The sequence below is a fragment of the Anopheles darlingi genome, chromosome 2, assembly GCF_943734745.1.
Source record: "Anopheles darlingi chromosome 2, idAnoDarlMG_H_01, whole genome shotgun sequence".
NCBI lineage: Eukaryota > Metazoa > Arthropoda > Insecta > Diptera > Culicidae > Anopheles > Anopheles darlingi.
In genome coordinates, this window is record NC_064874.1 from 50,178,074 (window position 1) to 50,204,018 (window position 25,945).

The window sequence follows — 25,945 nt, forward strand, 5'->3', positions numbered from 1 at the left end:
GATGGATTACTGATGTACGAACCTGAGCCCCTTAAACCACTAGCTTGGTTTCCCGTTGCCACCCTGCAGCTGTGTGCTTATTTCGAGATGACTCGCAACGAGGGTCTGAAACGACTACATTTTTTGTGTAACGTTATTCAAACCATCTTACGTACTCATCAAGGTCGGCCCGGGTCGCCAAATAGTCTAGGCGGATGTCTGAGGAACATTGTTTCCCCTTTTACGCCTGCACTTGCTGGGTAAACTCTCACCGTTCCAAGCGTGTAGCCTCTCCATAATGCGGTCAACGCAGTTGCCTGGGGACAGAATATGCTCAGGAGAATCAACATCGCCAACGCACGTTCCACATTCCACGACCAGCGTAGCGAGCCAGTGAATGCACGGCTTCGATCAACCGCTCCGCCGTATCTTTCACCTCGGCAGTGACCGGTAGGACCATATCATCATACTGTGCAGAACCAGGGTGATGGCTGACCATCTGGCGTTGTTAAAGGCATTCTTTACGTCGATCGCAGAGACAGGCGACTCCCGGCCTTTGGCGAATGCTGCTAGCGGTTTCGGCCAACATCTTTGGCGTGTCAACGGTAGACCTCCCCCTCCTAAAACCAAACTGCCAACCAGAGACCCCGACAAGTCTCACATGGTGCGCTTTGGTGCCGAAGTTTCCCCATTGCAAGCTTGTAAATTCCCCAGGGGTTTACCAGCCTACGCGAACAAATTCACATTGAAGAACTTGGTTGGCCAGCACGATTTTGGGAGTTTTGAAGGCGAACTTACTTGTTAAGGTCTTCCCAGACTGTAGCGAAATGATCGCTGTTGGTCAGTTCCTGATTTACCCGCCACTCCAAGCCATCCGCCTTCCACAGACTGCAGTGGGTGACGTCAATGATTGACTTGTCCCCGTTCTTGCTGAGCTTTCTGGTGTTAACGTTGTTGGCCAGCACCAGTCTGAGGCGAGCGATCGTCTCCTTCAGTCGATATTTGGCGCAGCGACCATCGAAGCCGCCTAACAGGCACACACGACGACACCAGCCGCCAGGATCGCGATATCCGTCATCGTCGTCGCCATTTGCCATCGATTGCCGCAGCCGAACTTGGCCACCTCGCAATGGTTCAGATTCAGCTGCATGAAGCCTGACGGGTGCGGATATAATGGAGGCGCATGGTATTTTGCAAAATTGGCTTCGATCACCGACACAAATGATAAAATAATGCTTAGAATGTAGCGATTTTGATAGTATCATAACTCCATAAAATATTAAACGATATAGTCTGTAAACCGTGGCTTTCAGTCGACTCAGGGCAAGTTTGTTAAATAATCAAATTCAAATTAAATCTGAAGATCTATAAATACGGCTATTGGTTCTTTTCGGGAACGAAATGTGTTTACAACCTCGGAACCGCTTTTATCCCAGGAAGCAATGGTAGGGCGGGCTAAAAGGCTTGTGGCGTTACCTCCACAGTTGAATCAGGACTGCTCTCGCCTCAATCTTCGTGACCGTCCAGCGTATCAGAACGAGAGTCCTCTAAGTCATGAGCGCGTAAACCCGAATACGTAGGGACAGAAGTACTACTACTACTACTACACGGACCAACTCTATCCAACTAGCGGCTAACTGTCGTCCGGTGGCGAATCGGCCCATTTCTTTCGCGGGCAGTGTGCTAATCCGTTCGCGTAAGTGACAACGGCCCTTCTCGGTGGTGGCGGCGGCATCCGAGCAACAGAATACCTGTTGTAGATGGGAACAGGGCTTGCGGCGCTGATAAATTGGCTGCTATAGTTATAGGTGCGAGCTGTCCAATCCAGGAGGTGTACGATGCCTGTGTCGCTGCCATGATCGTTGGAGTGTTTGTTTGTGCATGTTACGCTCTTCCTAGACGGCATACAGCCAAATATGAGAAGATGCGCGAAGAAATGGTGGACATTCGCTTCTGATGTTGTTCTTTGATAGGAGTCTGTTCGCAGAATCTTTCAAGAGAGAGGATCACGGCGAAACTCTTAGTGGCCGCACTGTAGTTGAGGCATGTGATGCAACAATGGTAAGGAAACGAGTCGGTACTACCAATCGACAGCCTTGATGGCACCAGAGCAGAGTGTTTACGCAACAGTAGGAAGTTGCTGCGCGAACAAAAACAGAGGAAGCATAGCAAGCATGTAAGGCTTTTCACAGGGCTGCCAATGCAGTGGTCATAAAGGTCTGGTACCCGAAGCTAGCCCAAGAGGGAGAGACGAATCTTTGGGGAGGGACCTACAAGGAACAATGAAAAGACTCAGAAGTCCTAGTGTCCCGCGTAAAACCTGTCCTGAGCGGCTTAGATTATTTGGGGCGTAATTTTGTTCCAAGTGTCCCCGATGCGAGCTACTCTATACGAGGTACCAAAACATTAGGGTTGCTCTAGGGTCACGCTCGGGGAGCTACAACAAGTGACTAACCGAATAGTATCAAGTAAGGATCCGAGACCGGATGGCATTCCGAACATTGCCCTAAAGTCCGGGCTGCAAACATGACCTGCTGACTCTCGTTACCAGGAAGTTCCTCTTACGACAGGTGTATCTTCTCTAGAACATAATGTTCGATGGGCTCGGTGGTGGCTGCCTATTGCGTCGTTGATTGTCGGCTTTGTCGATGATATGGTCCCGACAATCTGTGGGCAGTGCTTGAGGGAAGTGGACATTAAAATGAAGCGGTCAGTAGAGGTAGTGAGGTCGTGGATGAGGTGTGAGGCCGTTGCTCATCACAAAACCGTGGCTTGGTCGATGCTCATCATAAAACCGAAATGATATGAGGAATGCACTTGATGCTCTGAGGTAATGATGCGCAGAAGCGGGGGACTCAGTAGCTCAAAATAGCGTATACTTGCTACTGTGGTGAAGCTGATAGAACGGTGCGCATGCCAGGGATGGGATAATGCATTAAGGCTGGACAAGAGCTGTGTGATCCCTCAAAGGGTACAACGCCTAGCGGCTATCAGAGTCACGTGCGCTTTCCGCGGTCAGCAGCAGCCCGTGTGATAGCAGCAATAATGCCTATCACGATCCTGATAAAGGAAGACAGCGAGTGCTATGCCAGGCGCGGCTATCCGGGTACCCGCACGCAGGTTGGTATGCCGAGCCATATCTAAAATAAAATAAAGAGAACTGCATTCAGGTTTGTAGCTTGATTAACTGCCAGGGGCGCTCTCCTGCCACAGACCGCAAGCGGCGCGTGCGGAACGTTCCGCCGCGTACGAATAGAATGTATGGGATTGTACTGGGCAACACATACCGCACGCGGACGGCGCGTGCGGATCCGTGCGGACCTTGCGGCAAAATGCAAAAGTTTGCATTTTGACGCGGCGAAACGCGGCGAAACGCGGCGAAACGTGACAAAATCCGGTGGATTTGATTTGGCAGTTAGATGTAAACAAAATGAGTGTTTGCATTGTGATCATGGAATCATGTTATTGATAATAATATGTATAGTATAATATGATAATTAATAGAAATTTAATATTTTGTTTTCGTTGACAATTCGTGTTTTCGTAAACATTGTTTGGTTTATATCGATAGGTTCAACGCTATAACGGCCGTGCCGCGCCGCACGCACCGCAACCGGTATGTGTTGCCGCTTCATCCGCGGCGAACCGTTCCGTCCACGCCGCAAGCTCCGCTTGCGGATTGTGGCAGGCTTAAACATTGTTTGGTTTATATCGATAGGTTCAACGCTATAACGGCCGTGCCGCGCCGCACGCACCGCAACCGGTATGTGTTGCCGCTTCATCCTCGGCGAACCGTTCCGTCCGCTCCACACGCGCCGCTTGCGGTCTGTGGCAGGCTATAAAGCTACCTGTCTATTTAAAGTACCTTGGTCGTGACAACTACCGTTCGATTACCGTGAAAACAGCAGATAGAAAACAGCAATCGTAAGTGGAATGTGAGAGGCCAGCATGCGACGAGCCTTGATTTGTGACCACGGGCTTAAGCTGCTTTCACATCGAGCGCGTTTAAACGCCACTAATAGACGCAGCAGGTTTTTTGACGCAGAAAACACGGTTGTATCACATCAAAATATATGGAAGTGTTCACGTAACGCACCGAAAGCTATTTTTTGGAGCTTTTGAAGAGCTTAAAAGTTGGCGTTTTTTTTCGAATCTGTAAAAATCTACAGATTGTGGCAAGTTCTGAGCCGACTGTAGCAGGCTACGCAAGCAAGCCAGCGTTGCCCTTTGGTTTTGCAATTTGTTTTGGCAGGAATGTGTTGAAATCCGGGTAATAACTGTTTTGCGTGAAGATTAAACTATTTATCATGATTTGCTAAGGTGGCGGTAGTGATATGATGCTATTTTTCGTGTATTTTAAATCGACCTTCGCGCAACCTAGGTGTGAACAATAAATTAAGCTTTTGCGTCGAAAAACGCCAACTTTGGCGTTTTTAAAAACGCGTTCGATGTGAAAGCAGCTTTAGGAGCTACATCAGGTTTTGCAAACATGAAGCCCGAAAGTGATCCAAAGCGTTCAAGCTCACCATCACATTCGCGCTAACTCAACATATACAAGGATTCAGGTGTGACTCATTGGAACATGTGGTCCCGCGTAACGGCCCTACAACATGTGTTTTGCCGTCTAAATATGTGACCGCTTGTTGTTTTTTAAATTCTGCTTTTTAATCATCGGTGAGCAGATAGCAGAATGAGTAGCGGTGTGGTCGACGTTGGGTTTGAATCATTGCAGAGCATTACTGAACACAGCACATCGATTCGCAGTAGGTTCTGTCGAATTAAACCTTCTTGTAGCTACCAAGGGGAAGGGTGACCATTTCGCAAAAAGCGGCCAAGCCAAGCGACTCCCCACTCCAGAGTCGGGAATGTCAAAATAGAAGACACAGATCGTGCAGAAGCGTGATAATTTAAGTTCGGTATGACGCAAGAACGAGGGCCAGAGCACGCGCATTCTCAGGTGATGGTGAGCTTTTTTTAAACATTCAACAGAACGGACGAGCCGTATGGGCTAGGATATTTTCTTCACTGCCCATCGCCACATCTCGGGCTTGCTCGGTTGTGTACAAATTAGTGCGCAATCCACTCGATCATGGGTCATTAGCAATCTATCGCCGTTCTTGAGGACGCGTGTGCTGTTGTTGATCCGAGTGAGCGTATGCCGTTGTTGGCTCCTCTTCCTTAAGGAGACTGCCGTTAATTTTCCAGCGCAAGCCTCTGCAGCGAGCGGAAGTCTTCTACAGCCTGGACAAATTTAACTTATACTACCTACACAGATATCTGAATACATGCAAACTATTTACAACATATAAACAGACAACATATACACAGACAATGCAAGGGAAAAGGAACGAAGATATGGATCAGAGGGATGGCGAGTTAAATATAGGTTTTTGTGTGCTCCCTTTGCAGGTATTAATTGAAATACCGTCAAACGGCACGGACCATAGGGAACCGCGCGTATAGACAGTCAACGAAGGTGCCACATCATTGATCATCAGACCATTATCCTTCAGGTCTTTAGAGCCAGTGGCTAGTTTTGTTTGGTTTTATAACTCTGCTACGGGACATCCAATACGGGTATCCAATACGTTCAGCCTGACCGGACGGCTGTTCCGGAACGAGTAAGATGACTTCTTCGGGGATAGTGGTCATACCGACCGTCACGACGGTGCTGCTGCTGCTGCTGCATTCCGGAACTGGCTTCAATCTGTCACCCGAGCCGAACTATGTATTTCACGAACCGGCCCTCAAGATGCACAAGAATAAGGTGCGCAGCTCTAACTTTGGCTACGCGGTCTTCCTTCGAGAAAGTAGGTAAGTCAATGGCTTGATTTTGGAGGCCGAACGTTCATTCTTCGATCTGCATTTGCATTTGGCATTTGCGTCAGCAGGAAATCGTGAGGAATGGCTCCTCATGATGAATTTCAGCGGACACGAGCACACGAGTTGCTATATCGGCAGTAGTCTCGATGTGGCCTCTCCTACGCAAGTGATCATTAAGGACCACTCCGAAGCATTTTAGCATGTTGTAATTAGCCAAAGATGAACCTCTGGCTCAGTAGTTAGACAGGGGTGCGTATTACAGTATGAAAAAAACGTTTTTTATTTTTTGACATAATTTTTTTATGTTCGGTGAAATCAGTCAAAACTTAAACTTCTTGCAGGGATGAATAAACTTTTTTTTCATACTGTATATCCTTTGTTGATTTTTCTGGCTGCTCTTGAATGACGGAAGCCCGTAAAAGTATTCAATAATCCTTGTAATGACTATGCATGAAGCTATCGCGATCTTTCTACGAATTAACTACGTTGACGTTTGTGGAATCCCTATAATCGTATTAACCTATCACTGACACAATCACTAATACTGAAACAATAGCCTAGAAAACCAAAAAGGACTCTCTGTTCTACTTTCAGCGTGCTCGTTGGCGCTCTTCAGGCACAATCCGACGTACCGGCTCAGCCGAAAGTAACCGGAACGGGTGTCGTGTACCAGTGCCAGTTCACCGATGGCAGCTGTGAACCATACTACTTCGATCGGGTGGGTAACACGCATCAGGAGCAGTCAGACTTTGCGTACGATTCGGAGAAAAGGGATCTGGACGCCAGCGTGGACGGGCACGGAGCCGATGGTGATTGTGTATCGAAGACGTTCGACGAGCTGTGGGAGTGCTATCAGCTGCGCGGCGTATGTCACGTGTCAAATGGAACCGAGAGCGACGAACCGAAGGATATGGGACAGGTTGTACCATTGCGTTCGAAAAGTGAGTTAATAGAAGCGATATAATAGAAATTAAGTGTTGATAGTAACCACATACTAAGCATTAATCTTCTTACATTCACAGATAAACGGTTGCATAAGGATGCGGAGCAGTGTACCAGCGCGCACCTAACGGACGATGGGAAGGAGATCCTGATCGGTAAACCGGGAATTTTCAATGGGCACGGCACTGTCATCCGTTATCGGCGGCGCATCACCGACGATTGCGGCGGCCTAAGTCGGCGCGACTCTACGAACGGAAACCCACGCCCAACGAACCGCCACAAGTGCGGTTACTTCAGCGATGTCCCGATTCCATACTTCAACCACATGCAGAATGATTCCTACTTTGGTTTTGCCGTGAGTTCAGGACGCTTCCTTCCGGACCAGACGCTACTGTACGTGGCGAGTGCACCTCAGTCGAACGATCAAGTTGGCGAAGTGCTTATCTTTGATATTGTGAACGCGGACGAGGCACAGATTAAGGTACACTTCACCATCACTGGGCAGCAGCAGGGCGAGTACTTTGGCTATTCGCTCCTAACCGAAGACTTCAATGGGGACGGGTTTCCGGATCTTGCCATCGGTGCACCGATGCACAGCCGAACGGGCGATTATGACACAGGCACAGTGTACGTCTATTGGATAAGCGAAGGAGAGTGGAACTTTCGACAGCAGATTGCGCTTACCTCAGCCTACGAGCAGAGTGGCCGCTTCGGGACCAGCCTTGCCAAGCTCGGTGACATCAATATGGACGGTTACAATGGTAAGTGTTGCGATGAGTAGCTTCCATCTCTAGCGCACCGATTAACCCCGTCGTTTGTCTCATTCCAGACATTGCCATCGGTGCTCCGTTCGAGGGCGATGGAGTCGTTTACATATTCCTTGGTTCCGCCGATGGTTTACAATCGAAGGCAAGCCAGCGGCTGACGGCACCAGCCAATGAGCTTCGTTGGCCCGGGAAACCCCTGTTTGGGCATGCCATCTCCGATGGAACCGACATTGATGGGAACGGCTTCCCAGACCTAGCGATCGGTGCCCCTAACAGTGAAACGGTGTACGTCTATCGAACCTATCCCGTACCGCGCATCGCATGTGATGTGTACTCGTCAAAGCATGAGCTCTCGATCGAGGACACCATGTTCGATCCGACCGTTTGCCTTACCGGGAGCTTCACTGTTGATCTTTACAAGCCGGTCGAGCTAAGCTACAGTCTCAGCGTCGACACTCAGATGGGCCGTGTGACGTTCCTCGATGGATCAGGAAGCGCTAGTAGACGTAACGGTACCATCACCCTACGTGAGGACTCGCCCGATCAGTGTCAAAAAATCGCAGCTCGACTGAATGCGACCTCGGCCAGCATCTATCTACCGATCATCCTCGAGCTCAACTACCAGCTGCTGAACGCGCCTCCAACGAACGCATCCAGTGATGTACCTTTCTGTGAGAATTGCGTTATGCTTGATCCGAATGAACCAGCTCGGCTAGTTCGGAAGGTTTTTTTCAAAACTGGATGCCGGGGTGAAGTTTGCATGTCCGATCTACAGTTGTCGGCCCGGTGGTTAGACATTGATAGTGAAGGAGAATACATTCTGGGCAGCACGACGAAGGCTTCCCTCGAATTCACCGTTTACAATGATGGTGAAAATGCGTACCTACCGCAGCTGAATGTAACACTCCTGCCAGCTGGACTTACCCTCGCCAATCTGACGTCCGAGTGTCGCCAGACGGTGACGATCGAAAGTGTAAATTTACTGTGCGATCTGAACAGTGGACTTCTGCTGAAGGCGTCCCACACCGCTAAGTACACCCTGGAGCTGGATATGACGAAACTTGAGGGTGGTACAGTGTCCAAGGCAGAGATACGTGCAGAGGCGCTCAGCACTAGCGAAGAGTTGGTACCGATGGATAACTTTTACGAAACGACACTGTCACTGCGGGAGTACAGCGAGATCGAGTTCGTCACGTAAGTCCAAACAACATCCTCATACCACCAAGACAACTGATCCATTCGTTGCTACGATGTATGCTTCTTTTGACCATTACAGGAATTCCTCCCCGGAGAAATCCCTCGTGAGACTGGAAGGCATGCAAGATAATGAATTCGAGCGGAATCTGCTCAACAATGGTCCGAGTGTGTTCAGGAATTTCGAGATCACGCTGGATGTTCCGCTCGTTTACCACAAACCGAACACCGGTGGCCAAACGTACAAGTTGATCGACATAAACACGATCGTTGTGAGCGCTTACTATAGCAACAAAACGCTCGATTACGCATGGATCCAGAACGGTGAAGATCTGTTACTGAACCCGATCGATCATGGGTTGATCGCTGCACAAACGAACATGATCGATGATATATTGCTTAAACTGCCTCCTGGAAGGAAGCTACTGTTCAGCTGCTTTGACGACATTGACTTGTACGGCCAGTGTGCACGGTTGACAGTAGCCGTTGATCTCTTCCCTCCCGGTAATGTACCGATTGTTTTAAAGCTTAGCTTTCAGCTCGATCTGGATGCGGTCGCGAGTGCTCTCCATGAACCTGAAGACAGCTTTGTGCTACTCATGATGGGCAATGTGCAGCAGAAGCGAGATCCAGCGGGAACAGCGGAGCATTCGCGCTTTGAGCTAACGAGCAACAAGCTATTCGGAAGCACCCTATCGACACGTAGCATACCGAAGTGGATTCCACTGACAGTGTTGATTCTTCAAGCGAGCATCCTCGCCGTATTGACGGTCTCCCTCTTCAATCGAATTATATATAAGCGCATTAGAGAATGGTTCTTCATCCGAGCCAAGAAGGAGGAGATTGAGACACACCAGCATGAGGTAGTAACGTGGGGTTGGGAGTGAAATCACCTTTCCCTCCAGCCAAATCACGCACGTATCATTTATTAATTTATGATTTCTCCTTTGCACCCGTTAGAACGTTCCTCTTAATGAACCAACTCCGCCCTCGAGTAGTGATGGTCCTGTGGAAGTGAACGAGGGAGTCCGAGAAACGATGGTATAAGCAACGCGTATTCCTACATCCTTCAACACCATAAAGAGGAATGACACACCATTCACAGCGTCATACACCTAGCACTTAAGTACGGAATGCTTTATATGGGTGCGGAGTGTGGAGGGAAGACGTGCCGAAGATGCTACCTCGTGAATAATACTATTCATACAAATAGGCACCGAGGCGTTGATGAGCGCGTAGAGGTCCAGGCTGCGGCAACCGTGCTCGCCTCCGAAGACGACTAAAGCCCCATCCATTTAGAATCTGGACACACAAAATATGTCATATCTCAGCTAAAAAATGACGTATAAAGAAAAGAAAGGTGTCATTTTGTAGGTTTTACTTTGACATCACCTAAAAATGTTTGCACAGTATTTTAGGTCACATCATTTGCACTCTTGTTGCACATCACCCTCATTTCAGTGGGTTTTTATACATTTCTGATATAATTTTTAAGTTTCCTCGTGATAATTGTTCAATAGAAATCGATGGAACGAAAATCCAGCCATTTTGGTGGATTGATAATTTTCCCTATGAAATCGATCTATTTATATTTACAAATTTATCTCCGTAAATAAAAAAGGGCAAATTTATCTCCGTAAATAAACCAAACCCTTCCTAAACCATTCCCTCTATGAATGGCAAAGTATTTTTTTGCCCGGTATTTTTCGAAATGCATTTTTACGTTTGTTGCACCGTCCATCGAAATGCATGGTTTAATTTCAGTAAACACATGTTCATACAGATTCCTTGCACGGATTTGGCTATTTTCTAGTTTTTATGACCTTAAAATTTCTCTTAAACATATTTACCGAACTGTTACGACGTCTATCGTGAGTTTTTCTTGGTGGAATCACGCTGGGAGATTCCAGGATTGTTAACTCTCTTTTGTCTGCAGAATCGGGCATTTGTTACACTTTTTCGGCTGTTTTAATGTGCTAAAATCAGGAAAAAAGTCCCTCAGTAACGTTATGCATACGGTATTTTTAGTTAAGTTTGAAAATTTCAAGTCTTCTGCAGTATTTTCTCCAACCAAATCGAGTTTTAATAATGAGTGTCCGGTTTTTTTCGCCTTTCACGTTCCATCGGCGATAACTTGTGAAGGGGTTGATCAATTTTGATAAAAATTTTACCACTAAATAAACAGACTGCTACCATTAAAACGCTACCATTGAGCGCATTAAGTACAAACGTGTGTCCAGATTCTAAATGGATGGTGCTTTACCATCCGGGTCTTATGATGTCCTTCTGGCTTCCACCTGGTGGCTCGACGAATCGACCCTCACTTCAGCACACGCCCTGCGGATTGAATTTCGCTATACAACTCAAACCGTTTACCGTACTATAAGCGACTCTTAAATTAACGCCTATCGCCTCTACGTTTCCTGAGATACCTGTCGCGCTAGCAGTCCAGGCACTCCGAGAACCGCAGATCCTTCTGGCGTTACGCCAATTCTCGGCGGGGCTCCTCGAACTTTCCTACCTCCCTCTCCCTCGGTAGCGATTTGGCCACTTCCACGGATGGCGTATATCACCTCTTTGCCAGACACTTCACTGGACTATTCGACGACCCGGCATGCTTCTCTCTGTGCCTCACCGATGGACTTGTTCACACTCCCCGCGATCTCCTTTCCATCGATGCAGTACCCATCGCGGAGGGCAGTATCTTGGCGGCCCTGAAGGCATCTGAAGCTCTCCCACTCCCCTGCTCCTGACGGTATTCCTTCGGTATTTGGAGAATAAACTCATAAAATAAAATAAAAAACCAAATTGGTTTCACCTTCCTTCTAATGTTTATTCAATGCCTAGAAATAATTATATTTCAGTTTCTTTTCAGTTTGGAGCTGGGAACGGTTACCTGTCTGACAGTCTATGCTAGATAGTCTATTTTAAGTCTTATCTGTTCTACAGTTCACTAGGGAAAATAGTACAAAAGGATTAGATGTTATGCGTTCGTTTGGTCTTATTACCTCGAAGAAGGATGGACAAACATTTGAAAATCTTTGAGGTACTATTTCTGAAGGGCTTACATCTCGCATCTCGACACGCATCATGAAGGCCATCGATCATGTAAGATCACTCCATAAAAATTGCTCGTCTTCTGTGATCCACGTTGGCTAACAACTATTGTTTCATCATTATCGCTTGCTATTTCAAATAACGTACCACTATTCAAAACTCGTTAAACCTTGATAAATGTACTTGGAATCTCTTCCATGAACATTTCAATATGATTCGCTTAAAAACGTTTAATTAAACGACGAGGCTCCTTTACAGCTTTCTGCAAAATTAAAATATGTATTATCGTTATCTCTATCTGCAGTAGCAAACTCCATTCATTCTACTGTCATTCCAGATCAGCTTTTCAGCAAACTGAATTAGCGAAACTGGATTGATCGAGTAGAGTGCGGGCGGAACAGAACGCATCACTGACGGACACTCTTGCGGGGAAGGAGATGACCCGAATATCCCCGGTGGATGATACCTGCAGTGAGTTGGTGGTGGTCCGTCCTCGAACTCCTGCCGCAACTTGTTGTAGCTTTCCCGTGATCGGGTTGTACGTATCGCAACGAACTCGTGCTAAAATGCAGGACGTTGTGTTCACGTAGAATCCGACCCGTTGAGCTTCCACGTTTAGGTCACGGTTTACCAGCGTTTGCAGTATACACTCGTTTATAAGCTTATTTCCGTTGACTCTACGAATGCACTGAACGAACTCGCAATGTCCAGTGTAGCAATTGGAGTTAAACGAACCATCCGGGGTGATGGTCGCAGGACGAAAGCCCGTCACAATAGCCTGCGGGAAAGAGAAGACTCACTGAGTAAGGATCGAACGTAAGCGTCCTGACCAACGTACCGCCAAGTTAGTTGCACAAAGGGCATAGCTACTATTCAGCAGATACAGAGTGGCACATTGACTGATTGCAGACAGTTGTGCGGGGCCAGCCGCCAGAGCTCCTGCACGAAAGAAGCACCCGTAGCAAGCATCGCGCGTAGTGATCGACATCGTTTGTGTTGCGTTGCAGAGCAAATTGAACAGTGATAACAGGCGATTATCGTTTGCAGGACATTGTGGCCAAGGTTGGACCAACTGAAAGTCGAACCAATGCACCACCGCTAAGTAATACAGCACCAATAACAACGTTGACAGGCTCCAGTACATTCTTGTACATTACCGGGCGCTCACACAAGACCAACTGATGCTGTTTTCCACCGCGGTACCTCATGCAATGCCGACTGAGCGAATTTGGCCAGCCGGCTGGAACAGAGGGCAATTTGCGCCATCACTCTACAGCCACACGCGGTACAGAATGATGAAGCATGTTTGTATGGACAGCTCTTAATGGTGTTGATGAGAGACCCATTAGTTTGTGAAAAAGTGGAGAAAGTTTAGCTTTCACTAGAATGCAGAATGAGAATGGTGTGGAGGGATGTAAAAAAAAATATTCCATCACCTTTATAAACTCACATGACGACCTGTTGATTGTTCGGTATGTTCGTTGTGTTCGAAATAGTATAGAGCTTTTTCGTTTCGTTATTAGTCATGCTGCAGTTTTTATAGAATTCCCGTATGCCAAAAATCACTCAACGTCACTCTTTCGGGTCGCTTATTGTTTAAGCGACCCACTAAGCGACCCGCTAAGCGACCCAACTTCGAGCAATCAAGAAAGGGCTTTTGCGCATGTATTGGTGTCATTTTCGACGCATTTTGCGATGGTGTGTGTGTCATCCTGCCGTATCGCTGTACCCCGTAGCCCCGCCCCGAAGCATATTTCGGATCAAAATAAAGCATGCGAAAAACTATGATTTCAATTTCACCAACTTTATTCATAAGCGTTTTCACTAATCTAACACACAATTCTCATTTGTTAATCACTTCACGAAACACTGCACTTACACGCAACACTTTTCCGCTCTTCTGCTGCCTGCCCTTCGCGTTGCTTGTCGGAGCGCCAACTCCTCCTGAAAAAACACAAAACATGTACATTCACGTTGAACGCGACGCGATCACCACGGTTGATACAAATAGCAGTTAAATTACTTACCAGATCATACACGATCTCGCAGACGTCGTTACTGCGGGTGTTAAAAAGCCTGCAAAGATAAGAAACCACCAAATATACGAAAATTATGCGTATTTTCATGAAACTTACCAAGCGCACGATCACCGACGCTCCGGCCATCTTGAAGGCCGAAGAGAACTGGTTTACAATTTTCTCTTCCTCCTTTTCTTTCGCCACCTTCGGATCGGGCTGTCTCGAAAGTTCGTTGGTATCACATAACACTTAAAAATGTTCAACATTGCATAAAAAAGTGTTGGAAATGCAATAAAATGCAATGTGATATGTTGTTTTTAACTCAATATTAGTTTTAACATAGTTTTGATCGGTATTTCATGTATTATTAACGGAAAAACTTGTGGTTAAAAAAAACACAGTTTTGTTTCTCGGAGAGACTCTTTCACGAACCTCACGATCGTTAGATCTGAGAGAGAGAACTCTCGCCGTCCCTTTCGCGCGCGGCCTTCGGCTATGGTTGCCTGAAAAGTTCCCAGATAGCTGATCATACCCGAAAATGCTAAACATTGCACAAAAAAGTGTTTTAAATCGGATGAAATGCAATGTTACATATTATCAATAATTAAGAATGGTTTTTAAAAATGTTTTGAGCGGTGCTTGATGCACTTTTCAATGAAAAACCTGTTCTTCACTTTCATCACTCTGGGGAACTTTTCATCGCGCCTCAAACTCGATCGCACACAGTTGCATTCGCGGTGAGCACCGCGTGTGCCTACACGGCAATGGTGAGACAGCACCAAAACAGCCTTAGGAGCGCAAGAGACAGCATGTACTCGAAGGAAATATCCCTCTGCTTGAAAAAATATCCTTGTCATACGGGTTACCCGTATGACAAGGATATTTTTTCAAGCAGAGGGATATTTCCTTCGAGTACATGCTGTCTCTTTCGCTCCTATGGCTGTTTTGGTGCTGTCTCACCATTGCCGTGTCGGCACACGCGGTGCTCACCGCGAATGCAACTGTGTGCGATCGAGTTTGAGGCGCGATGAAAAGTTCCCCAGAGTGATGAAAGTGAAGAACAGGTTTTTCATTGAAAAGTGCATCAAGCACCGCTCAAAACATTTTTAAAAACCATTCTTAATTATTGATAATATGTAACATTGCATTTCATCCGATTTAAAACACTTTTTTGTGCAATGTTTAGCATTTTCGGGTATGATCAGCTATCTGGGAACTTTTCAGGCAACCATAGCCGAAGGCCGCGCGAGAAAGGGACGGCGAGAGTTCTCTCTCTCAGATCTAACGATCGTGAGGTTCGTGAAAGAGTCTCTCCGAGAAACGAAACTGTGTTTTTTTAACCACAAGTTTTTCCTTTAATAATACATAAAATACCGACCAAAACTATGTTAAAACTAATATTGAGTTAAAAACAACATATCACATTGCATTTCATTGCATTTCCAACACTTTTTTATGCAATGTTGAACATTTTTAAGTGTTATGTGATTCCAACGAACTTTCGAGACAGCCCGATCCGAAGGTGGCGAAAGAAAAGGAGGAAGAGAAAATTGTGAATCAGTTCTCTTCGGCCTTCAAGATGGCCGGAGCGTCGGTGATCGTGCGCTTGGTAAGTTTCATAAAAATACGCATAATTTTCGGATATTTGGTGGTTTCTTATCTTTGCAGGCTTTTATCACCCGCAGCAACGACGTCCGCGAGATCGTGTATGATCTGGTAAGTAATTTAAGTGTTATTTGTATGAACCGTGGTGATCGCGTTGTGTTTCAACGTGAATGTACGTGTTTTGTGTTTTTTCAGAAGGAGTTGGCGCTCCGTCAAGCAACGCGAAGGGCAGGCAGCAGAAGAGCGGAAAAGTGTTGCGTGTAAGTGCAGTGTTTCGTGAAGTGATTAACAAATGAAAATTGTATGTTAGATTAGTGAAAACGCTTATGAATAAAGTTGGTGAAATTGAAATCATAGTTGTTTGCATGCTTTATATTGATCCGAAATATGCTTGCCGGGGGAGGGGGTGGGGGGGCTACGGGGTACAGCGGTACGGCAGGATGACACACACACCATCGCAAAATGCGTCGAAAATGACACCAATACATGCGCAAAAGGGCTTGTTTGATTGCTCGAAGTTGGGTCGCTTATCGGGTCGCTTAGCGGGTCGCTTAAACAATAAGCGACCCGAAAGAGTGACGTTGAGTGATTTTTGGCATACGGCCCGTATGCCAAAAATCACTCAACGTCACTCTTTCGGGTCGATTATTGTTTACGCGACCCCATAATCGACCCGATAATCGACCCAACTTCGAGCAATCAAAAAAGCCCTTTTGCGCATGTATTGGTGTCATTTTCGACGCATTTTGCGATGGTGTGTGTGTCATCCTGCCGTACCGCTGTACCCCGTAGCCCCCCCCCCCCCCCCCCCGCAAGCATATTTCGGATCGACATAAAGCATGCAAAAAACTATGATTTCAATTTCACCAACTTTATTCATGAGCGTTTTCATTAATCTAACATACAATTCTCATTTGTTAATCACTTCACGAAACACTGCACTTACACGCAACACTTTTCCGCTCTTCTGCTGCCTGCCCTTCGCGTTGCTTGTCGGAGCGCCAACTCCTTCTGAAAAAACACAAAACACGTACATTCACGTTGAAACACAACGCGATCACCACGATTCATACAAATAGCACTTAAATTACTTACCAGATCATACACGATCTCGCGGACGTCGTTGCTGCGGGTGATAAAAGCCTGCAAAGATAAGAAACCACCAAATATCCGAAAATTATGCGTATTTTTATGAAACTTACCAAGCGCACGATCACCGACGCTCCGGCCATCTTGAAGGCCGAAGAGAACTGATTCACAATTTTCTCTTCCTCCTTTTCTTTCGCCACCTTCGGATCGGGCTGTCTCGAAAGTTCGTTGGAATCACATAACACTTAAAAATGTTCAACATTGCATAAAAAAGTGTTGGAAATGCAATAAAATGCAATGTGATATGTTCTTTTTAACTCAATATTAGTTTTAACATAGTTTTGGTCGGTATTTCATGTATTATTAACGGAAAAACTTGTGGTTAAAAAAACACAGTTTCGTTTCTCGGAGAGACTCTTTCACGAACCTCACGATCGTTAGATCTGAGAGAGAGAACTCTCGCCGTCCCTTTCTCGCGCGGCCTTCGGCTATGGTTGCCTGAAAAGTTCCTAGATAGCTGATCACATCCGAAAATGCTAAACATTGCACAAAAAAGTGTTTTAAATCGAATGAAATGTAATGTTACATATTATCAATAATTAAACATGGTTTTTAAAAATGTTTTGAGCGGTGCTTGATGCATTTTTCAATGAAAAACCTGTTCTTCATTTTCATCACTCTGGGGAACTTTTCATCGCGCCTTAAACTCGATCGCACACAGTTGCATTCGCGGTGAGCACCGCGTGTGCCGACACGGTAATGGTGAGACAGCACCAAAACAGCCATAGGAGCGAAAGCGACAGCATGTACTCGAAGGAAATATCCCTCTGCTTGAAAAAATATCCTTGTCATACGGGGGGTAACCATAACTCAGGCGAATGTATTTTTGTGTTTATTACATTTTTTTATTTTCCTCCACAATTACACTGTAGGCCGCAAGGGTTGATATTTTGTCTCACTTTAATATTATCTATTCACTCAATCGAAATGTGATCAATCTTCGTTGTATCTGACTCGATATTCCATTTTCACCCAACCCATTCTTGGTAAGTAGCATCTCGACAGCTCGACCGAGGCGCCCTGATGTGTCAAGCACAAGCAAATCAAAAGTAAAAAGAAACTTATGGAAAAGAAAATCTTCTACTGTAATATTAGTTAATCTTCCGTGATTTTTATGCTTTGTTTTCCATCCGCCATGTAACCCCCATATAATGATATAATATTTATAAGTACTTGTTACAATTCCTTCGCCCTTTCGTGTAGTTCCCGCTTGGTACGGGGATTTCAGTGCTTAGTAGCATGACTTACAATTCATGTTTCGCACCGCAAACTTCCGGTAGGTTGGTTACAATCGGAAACATTCGCAATACGGTCACTACAGCATGGGAAACCCAAGGGTTTACCTGCTGCTATTCTTGTGATGTACCGGCCCGACTAAACCGGGCAACATAAGTTTATGTTTATGTTTGATTGTTTTCGAGTTGCAACATAGAATATACAAAAGTAAAACACCCAGGCAGAAAGGACAGGAGCTGCGCTGCTCAGCTGCGGTAGATTGTATATATCTCTCTTAATACTATAAGCATGTGCACTCTTGAGCACGGTATTGCTATGTTGAACGGCTTAGTAGTACAGTTTGTATGCTGCAGCCGAAAGAAATGGAAATCTCGACCCAAAATCGAAGCTACTCATATGAATCAAATTAGATAAGAACAATGTTGCACTAAAGATTGGTTGTCCATTGGGCGGTTTTCTATTTTTACGACGTTTGATCAATCGATTAGCGACTCTGATTTCTGGCATTGTCTTGAACCGGAAAAAAGCTTGCGCCACTGTTAGTGTACATGTAGTCGAATATGCAATGTATGGAATCGTGCGCATTTTAGTTGGCTGTGGATGGTTTTTTTTTCTCTGGTGGAACCATCAATACAACACTCCGGTTATAGTAAACGATACAAATTATAATAAAACAAAATTAATGAAATAGCTTTTGCTCGTTGTTTTACAATCACAGTTCACATTGATGCGTTCATTGTCTTATATGCTTCCCGCGTCTCGCCTGCAGCTGCCGGTCGTCCTGTTTGCGTCTAATAAAATGTTAATCCTCAACGCAACAGCAGACACGCATTTTTTTCTGCATTATGCGTTTGCACCAAAATATGCGCTCTAAGCGTTTGTAGATTCAAACACACATGCACGCACGTACGCACTTCACACAGAGTGCGCCCGTTTTCACACATACAAAAATACACACATACATTCCCATTCATTCGCGTACGCTATACCCTTCCTGCTGCTACTGATACGCTTTATACTATACTATCAGCGTCTCTAAAACCGAAAAACTACAACTCCAGCAGTCGATATACGGTGTTTGCCGCTGGTCCCGTTGGTTTCACTGAATATATATATGCTAGCCCTTGTGTCATGCAGAGAGTGCTGGACCCGAGACCCAGAACAGGGATTAAGGATAAGTTGTTTGGGGAAAACTTTAGCTAGGATTATTAGGGCGAAGGGTGAGGAGAGGGGGTGATGGCTTCAAGAGGAAGGTGTGTGCGAAGGGAATTCGAAACCGAAGTAAATTTGAGCAAATAAGAAACGAAGCATCGTTTCACACATGATTCCGATTCCGATGTAACGAATAATGGAAAGATAAGGTGTTTGCTGGAGTGAGGCAATGGTGCTCGCTCTAGCCACGCTTGAACTTGAGCACGAGCACGGTTACGATGAGGAACAGTGCAATCCAAGCAATCGTCGATACGAATCCCATGTACACGTCTGGCTCCATTATGCTCCAGCCGCGTGCTAATATGGAGCGGAGCGAAGTGGTGGCCAGTGTGAGCGGCAGGCAAAGCGAAACGTACCGCAGTACAAGTGGCATTCCCTCGATGGGCCAGATAACGCCCGAAAGCAGGAGGGTCGGGTAAAAGGAGCCCAGGGCGAGCTGAATGGCGTTCCGTTCGAGCTCGCAGATGGCGGAAATGACAAATCCGAAGCACATACCACACAGACCCTGCAGGATGGTTAGCACCACGATCCATCCGATTTCACCATTGTTCGTTACACCGAACACTACGATCATGAAGATTAACACCAGTGCCGTTTGGCCACACATCACCACGAACTGTGTCATGACGTGTGATAGTAGAATTTCCGTCGGTGTCACTCCAGCAACCCACGAGCGATCCAAAAGTCCCTCCGTACGCTCAATGATCAGAGCCGACGATGTGAGCGCCACTGCCAAGAAGAACACGATACTGCAAGAGACGAAACCAAAGAGTCAGCATGAACTAGTTGATAGCGATAGTGTGGCTAGCTGGCGAGACTTACGTTAGAATCACACCCGGTGCTACAAAGTCCGTAAAGGACGGATCGTTGGTGCCATAAATTGGAGCCTTGAACTGGATCGGAACATCGCCAAGCTTGGGATTGTTGTCGCATACGCGGAGAAGTTGCTGTGCAAACTCACGATACGCCACTTGTAGATCGCGATTCAGCATGATACCGATCTGCTGATTGGACATGTCCAGCCAGACGCGAATCTCCGATTGGTCCAGTGTTTCATCGTCCGCATCGCGACCTTTAAATCAGAATCAGAAAAGTAAGAGAGGATGGAATGTAGTCTGCGTTTGGGAAAAGCAGAAGACGCGAACGTACCCAGTGCAATACGTGCCACGAGTGCATCGGTGAAGTTGTCCGTAAAGTAGAGCGCACCCCAGGCGTTGCCTTCGCGCACTGCATCCAACGCTGAGTCCAGGTCCGTATAGTACTCTTTCACTATGGTCGAGTTTAGGTGGCTTAGGTAGCGACACGATAGACTGGTAAAGCTACAACCAGGATCAAACACGCAGTCGGCACCGATCGTTGTATTCATTTCACCGTTTACGATGGCCATTTTCAGATTGGTTGGGTCGCGTCCGATAGCTAAGCAGAACAGTATCACCTGCATCACGGGCAAGGCGAAGATGAACAGCATCACACCCACATTTCGCCACATACGCAGGAAGTTCTTAACAAGCAGCGCCTTAATTTTGCCCTTCGATGTGAACTAGTTAAGTTGCGTTGAAAGATAGAAAGAACGAGAACAAGGAATGAACACCCGTATATAGCGGCTGTAGATGTTTCAAGGCTTACATTTGAACATCCTGAACACTCGGTACAGTTATCGCAGTCAACGGTTTCGCTGATTACACCCGGGGCCGATCCGTTGAGTCCGTTGATCTACAAAAAAATCGAACCAATGATTAAACGATGCAGTAGGACATATCGGATCGGTATGGCAACTTACAGCGATGGTAGATCCGTTACTATCACTGATGAGCACCTCCTTGCTCTGATGGAAGTTGAGTCCGACCACTCCACTTTCCTGGCTCACGTAAACTGGATTGTCTTTTTTGTTTCCGAACGCTAGTGCCGACAGTGAAATGTTGTTGCTGAGGATGATATAATCGCCGGAGGTTAACTAACCGGAGCCATCTAGATCGTTTTGTGCAGTGCAACCGAAGACATACCTGATGTTTAGCTCAGCTGGTGCGACATTGGCTTGGCCTTGCTTGCGAGAAAGCTTCAGAAACACGTCTTCCAGGCTGCTGCAGCGGTACATCGAGAGCAGACAGGCGGGTGATTCCTCCGCCAGCAGTCGTCCTGATCGCATCAGACCAATCTATCGGTGGAAGGCTGTTAGAACAAGCGAATCTGCATGACGTTTTATGATCGTGCTTACCGTGTGAGCCTGTCGCGCTTCCTCGATGTAATGTGTTGTGATGATAACGGTCTTTTGGCCAGCCTTGGTGATGTGTACCAGATGATTCCATATACTTTGTCTAAGTAGCGGATCCACACCGACGGTCGGTTCGTCAAGGATGAGCAACTCTGGATCGTGCATAAGGGCCACCGCGAACGACACTCGACGCTGCTGTCCTCCGCTGTAGCAAGAAAGTGAAAGGAAGACATATGACGATTGAAACTCAGATATTGTGTGCGCTCGTTTGATGTTCACTTACCTCAAGTTCTTCACCAACCGCGACTCCGATGGCAGATCAAGGAAGTTGAGTAGAAACTGTAATCGCTCAACGATTTCGGTCGTGTGCATACCAAAGATCCATCCGAAGTACATCATCGTCTCTCGGATGGAGAACTCTCCGTATAAAGCTATCTCCTGTGGCATATAACCAACACGTGCACCAGGGACACCGGATCCTGTAGGATATGAAGAAGGGGAATGGATAAGACATTCGTTCATAAATAATGCGATATGCTCAAGTCGGTCAGCGGTTCTTACCCTTGGTTCCGGGTTTGCCTCCCAGTACCCATATTTCTCCGGAATTGAGTCGCTTTCGTCCAACTATACACGAAAGAAGTGTTGTTTTACCACATCCGGATGCTCCTAAAAGTCCATAACTGAGAGGAAACGAGTTCTTATGATATAGTTTTTCAAATTATAACAAGCACGGCCGGTAAAGATGCGAAGCTCACGCTCGACCATCGCGTAGTCTGATACGAATTGCTAATTATTCTGTCCTCGGCGACGGAACGATCACTGATCGCTGATTTCGCTCACGTACGGAAGATAAATGATGCGTCTTTGGAGAGTAGGGGAGGAATGCGAGCGAGCATGAAATGCGTTCTACGGGGTGGACAGCAACACGATGAACGATGATCGCCAAACACAATGATACGAGTTTCTTCACTATTGCCGGAAGGCTCTCTAGGAGACGAATGGCATGTGTCGGCCGAGGTGTCGTCGATCACCCAATGCCATACCCTTAGAAGGTGTGCGCATTAAGCTGATTTGGGACATCGTTTGCTGATGCGATGCATGGCTGAGAGTGCATTCAGCGAACATTCTTTTTATTCAATTATTCGCGATTAACCAGAGACAATAGAGCACAGAGCAGAAGATCGGAGCAATGAGCAGTATGCGATGAATGCCTTGATCTTCGGTCTTTCCGTTCGCTGGTGGTCTCTTAAACCATAAGGGAATGTGCTTTGACGCACACAATTTCAGAACAATGACGAGACTTCAGACATTACATTGCATGGGTTAGGAGATCGAAAGAACAATGATGTTAGGTGGTCAAAAGAACAATGAGAAGATTGGACCGATTCAGGCGAAGCGAAATTTGCTCTCTTCCCCAGTAGGAGGATTTAATCAAGTCACTACCGAAAAGTAAGGTTTGGAACCATTTCATAACATTATAAATCATGCGATTTGTGGCGGTAAATCAATTTGATAGCGGCATTAAAAGCCAAAACCAAAGATAAACTATAATGTTCTGGATGTAACAAAAGGCAAGGGAAGTCAATGACGTTCTGAACTATCCGAAGCACCGAGATAGTGAATCGACTTAAGAGGTAGTATATCGCCGGAGGACCTCCAAAAGAATGGCGAAATCCTCTTCAACTGAATTAAACATTAGCTGAATGAAACAGATCATTCGATTACCATATACATTAGGGTATGGCTGGGTAGAAATGTGCTGCAAATTAAAATTCAAAGCTAATTTCGCGTGATCGTGACATTTAAAACATTTTCGACATGTTACGAAATATAACAAACCGATGTTCCATTGTTTCACAGCACCACATGGTCCGGAAGCTGTACCATCAGGGGTTTGAAGGACATCCAATGCGTTCCCAATCTTAATCTAACACACGCATCAGCGTTGACACAGTTTTAAGGACAACCATCGAGCATGTTCAGTTCCTTAAACGTTGATATCGAGTGAAACAAATGAAATAGGTCGTACATATTGAATGACAGCTTCATCAGTCGGTTCCATGTGTTTGACATGACATCGGTTTCATGCATTTCGTGACTCAAGGAATTTGTATCGAATGAGTATATCATGCTATACAACTGATTAAAACTACTACGTCATACGTCATCTGTATTTAACCAACGTCTGCGTTACCTCGCAGCAGCTTATGAAATGCCCAAAGTAAAGAAAATCAAACTCATCGCAAGTTAATTTCGCAAGTTGTACAATCAATTAATTTTCCAATCAAAATCCTCTTCCATGATTACCGCCTGTGTTTGAGAGCCGTGGATGATCACGATCGCATTCTATAATGGATGCGGTGGAAGTATCGCTTCAAAGAAGAGCGCCAAATTCCATTATTTGACCGATTTGGCACATGCCCATCGATCCACGATGGAGTTTGAAATCGCTTGTTGAACTTCATTTCCCGTAAGGAGAAAAGATATCGAGAGTCTCGCTCGAAACGAATTCGTACTTTAATCGAGCCATTCTTAAGCCACGCACGTTGCGAAACGTGCATGACTGGACGAGGAATGGGAATTTACGGAAAGGTCGCTGGCGCTGTGTACTACTACGTCATCAGTATGCAAAAGTAGCTAGCTACACTGGACTGGTTCGCCTCTGTAATGGCCGTTTCTAGGCGGAACATCACCGTGGATCAATGGATCGTATCAAATGTCTCGAGACATCGTGGAAAGTTTCCGTCCTCTACTACTACTTCGGGGAAGGGTTCCCAGGATCGCTGAGTCAACGTCGTATCGCATCATGTTTCGATGCGAACGTGAGGAGAGAGATACTTACATAGTTCCTTTGGCTACTGTCATGTTAAGATTCGATAGAACTTGATTTGGTTTCTTCTTGGTGCCGTAAGATTTGAACGCATGCCGTACGGAGACGGCATTCTGCTGTCTGCTCCACATCGTCCCTCCATCGTCGATGGTCGCAACGCTCGTCTCGCTGCCGCTAGAAAGAGAAAGAAACGGAAATTGGTTGGAACATTAATAAAAAATAATCCATGATTTATCGTGACCTGCTTGACTTTATTAACTCAATAGCCTTTAGAAACTTAGATCTCGTTGTAATGGAACTCGGAGCAGACCGTGAACTGCATCCGGCTGCGTGTTTTTCCGCCACACCATCGTACGGAAGGGGCAATTGTCAGCTAATTGTAATTACTCATCTACCCTTGATCTAACTACAGTGGGACGGAACGAGAGAGCGAGAGAGCACCGTGTGCGTGTATTCACTGAGGACCTTTGGATTCAGTTCGTCACCGTTCACGGTGTGCGGACCGTCGTACATTCGGTTGTGTGTGTTGCGAGCTGGAATGTTAACGACCAACTGGCCGCTTCAACTAGGTCTAGGTTTTCCAAGCTGCAAAGTGGTTCACCACACAACAGGTGAAAGGGAAATTGGGTTCATAGCATTTGATGAACCACCGGCCACGGGAGATTACACGAACAAGACGAGTCCGGGGAGGGGAACGAGGTCACAGATAAACTTGCCACCATTCGATTCGGAACCGGGATGCTTGGTGATAATTTCTTGCAGGCGATTTTCGGTACCATTGGTTATGTAAAAACACGTTCGAAAGCAGGGAGGTGGTGTGGCTATCGCAAGTAAAGCTATCACATAACATACTTGGCGTGGTATTGACCCGATTCGCGCTGACGGTACCAGGGTACCCCCAAATGTGTCACCCAAAGTTTACACCATCTTCACGAGTGGGAAAGTTTGATTTCTCTTTACCACTGGCCTTGGCTCGGTTACCATGTGGTAGTATGTGCTGCCGTGATTAGCACTCAGGGTCAATTCCCTGTCGAAAAAGCAGGAAAAGGCCACCGGAACATAATCGATCCCAAATGGCATTTCCGCCGTTCTCCATTTTTTGAGTGGATTGAAAATACCGATAAATTGGCCATTATTAAATCTACGCTTGCAGCTGGGTACTTCCTCGGTCACTTACACTGTTAAGGAAGGTAGTACTTGTTGCTTTCAAGGCTTCAGGTCTAAGAAGCTTTCTAAAAATGCTGGGTACTGCTCAAGAACTAGCCTCAACAGGTTCTACCAGATAGTCAGATAGTCCTAGGTTTGAAGCGGCAGGGGGGTGGCTCTTGCAGGCAAGATCGTTGGCGTTGGTGCAGCGAACCTTTCAAGGACAGAAGGAGAGCATTGCCCGCCAATACCGACTCATCTGGTGTCCGGAAGGTGTTGGAAATGGTGAAATCGGCATCCTGCTCCGCGTTGCCAAGTTACCAAGATGTGGTTTTTCAACCGAGCTTGACAACAAGCCGGATTCAAAGGTGACCGGGTAGCCATGATTGTGGAGTTTGGACTAAAAATAAAATGCAACCTTCTAGATGCATTCCCGGAGCGAAGGTTCGTCGCTGGAGAGTCTCCGTAGGAAGGGTTCGTCGCTTGCGCGAATCTTTTGAATGTTTGTCCGATAATCGCGTGGTTCAATACTGTCCAAACAAGTTTTGCAAATTTGTAAAAGCAATATACTTCCCGATATGACCATTGTTGGCATTTCCATTAGCTTCGCATAAAAGAGATTGTTGAACATGGACGTTCTCTGCTGATTCAGGTGTCCCGGCGTTCTAGCAACAGGTAATTGCCAGGGGGAATGAGGAAGCCATTCTGTAAAGAAGATGACCGTCAAGGTGGTAGGAAGTACACGAGCCAGACTGTCCGTGCGTGACTACCTGTT

The 25,945-nt window shown here is 46.2% G+C and overlaps 3 protein-coding genes across 16 annotated transcripts in view; 1 reads left to right on the plus strand and 2 right to left on the minus strand.

The window, feature by feature from the left end:
* Positions 1-5,605: 5,605 nt before the first annotated feature.
* LOC125959295 (integrin alpha-PS3-like) lies at positions 5,606-9,752 on the plus strand. The gene is made up of 6 exons (XM_049692114.1): positions 5,606-5,793; positions 6,397-6,743; positions 6,825-7,505; positions 7,574-8,705; positions 8,788-9,568; positions 9,666-9,752. The coding sequence occupies exons 1-6, from the start codon at positions 5,606-5,608 to the stop codon at positions 9,750-9,752; spliced, it is 3,216 nt and encodes a 1,071-aa protein (XP_049548071.1).
* Positions 9,753-11,415: 1,663 nt separating this feature from the next.
* Positions 11,416-13,397, minus strand: LOC125952612 (uncharacterized). 10 transcript variants are annotated; one of them, XM_049682201.1, is made up of 4 exons: positions 13,213-13,397; positions 12,905-13,002; positions 12,601-12,834; positions 11,416-12,540 (listed from the first exon to the last, which is right to left on the minus strand). In XM_049682201.1, exons 2-4 carry the CDS (start codon positions 12,968-12,970, stop codon positions 12,109-12,111), a joined length of 732 nt encoding a protein of 243 aa, XP_049538158.1. In that variant the 5' UTR covers positions 12,971-13,002; positions 13,213-13,397; the 3' UTR covers positions 11,416-12,108. The 10 variants fall into 10 exon arrangements, with proteins under 10 accessions (XP_049538158.1, XP_049538156.1, XP_049538157.1 ...); XM_049682199.1 differs by having other exon boundaries at positions 12,905-13,082; XM_049682200.1 differs by having other exon boundaries at positions 12,905-13,143.
* A 3,940-nt stretch (positions 13,398-17,337) lies between these two features.
* Positions 17,338-25,945, minus strand: part of LOC125952599 (ABC transporter G family member 23) — a 36,204-nt gene continuing 27,596 nt past the window's right edge. For all 5 annotated transcript variants that reach the window (XM_049682167.1, XM_049682168.1, XM_049682171.1 and 2 more), the window contains exons 3-12: positions 24,037-24,198; positions 21,756-21,874; positions 21,478-21,673; positions 21,198-21,399; positions 20,986-21,137; positions 20,763-20,907; positions 20,609-20,695; positions 20,132-20,522; positions 19,805-20,054; positions 17,338-19,731 (exon numbers count right to left, since the gene is read on the minus strand). In XM_049682167.1, the coding sequence (XP_049538124.1) occupies positions 19,164-19,731; positions 19,805-20,054; positions 20,132-20,522; positions 20,609-20,695; positions 20,763-20,907; positions 20,986-21,137; positions 21,198-21,399; positions 21,478-21,673; positions 21,756-21,874; positions 24,037-24,198 (2,272 nt within the window). In that variant the 3' untranslated portion in view covers positions 17,338-19,163. The remainder of the gene's footprint in view (positions 19,732-19,804; positions 20,055-20,131; positions 20,523-20,608; positions 20,696-20,762; positions 20,908-20,985; positions 21,138-21,197; positions 21,400-21,477; positions 21,674-21,755; positions 21,875-24,036; positions 24,199-25,945) is intronic.

Excerpts from the sequence above, each read along its gene's own strand:
- LOC125959295 (XM_049692114.1), top strand. The coding sequence starts at position 5,606 with ATGACTTCTTCGGGGATAGTGGTCATACCGACCGTCACGACGGTGCTG. Across the intron at positions 6,744-6,824 it reads TGTACCATTGCGTTCGAAAA|ATAAACGGTTGCATAAGGAT; the intron begins GTGAGTTAATAG and ends TTACATTCACAG. Across the intron at positions 7,506-7,573 it reads CAATATGGACGGTTACAATG|ACATTGCCATCGGTGCTCCG; the intron begins GTAAGTGTTGCG and ends GTCTCATTCCAG.
- LOC125952612 (XM_049682194.1), bottom strand. The coding sequence starts at position 12,906 with ATGTACTGGAGCCTGTCAACGTTGTTATTGGTGCTGTATTACTTAGCG. Across the intron at positions 12,541-12,600 it reads TTTGTGCAACTAACTTGGCG|GCTATTGTGACGGGCTTTCG; the intron begins GTACGTTGGTCA and ends TCTTTCCCGCAG.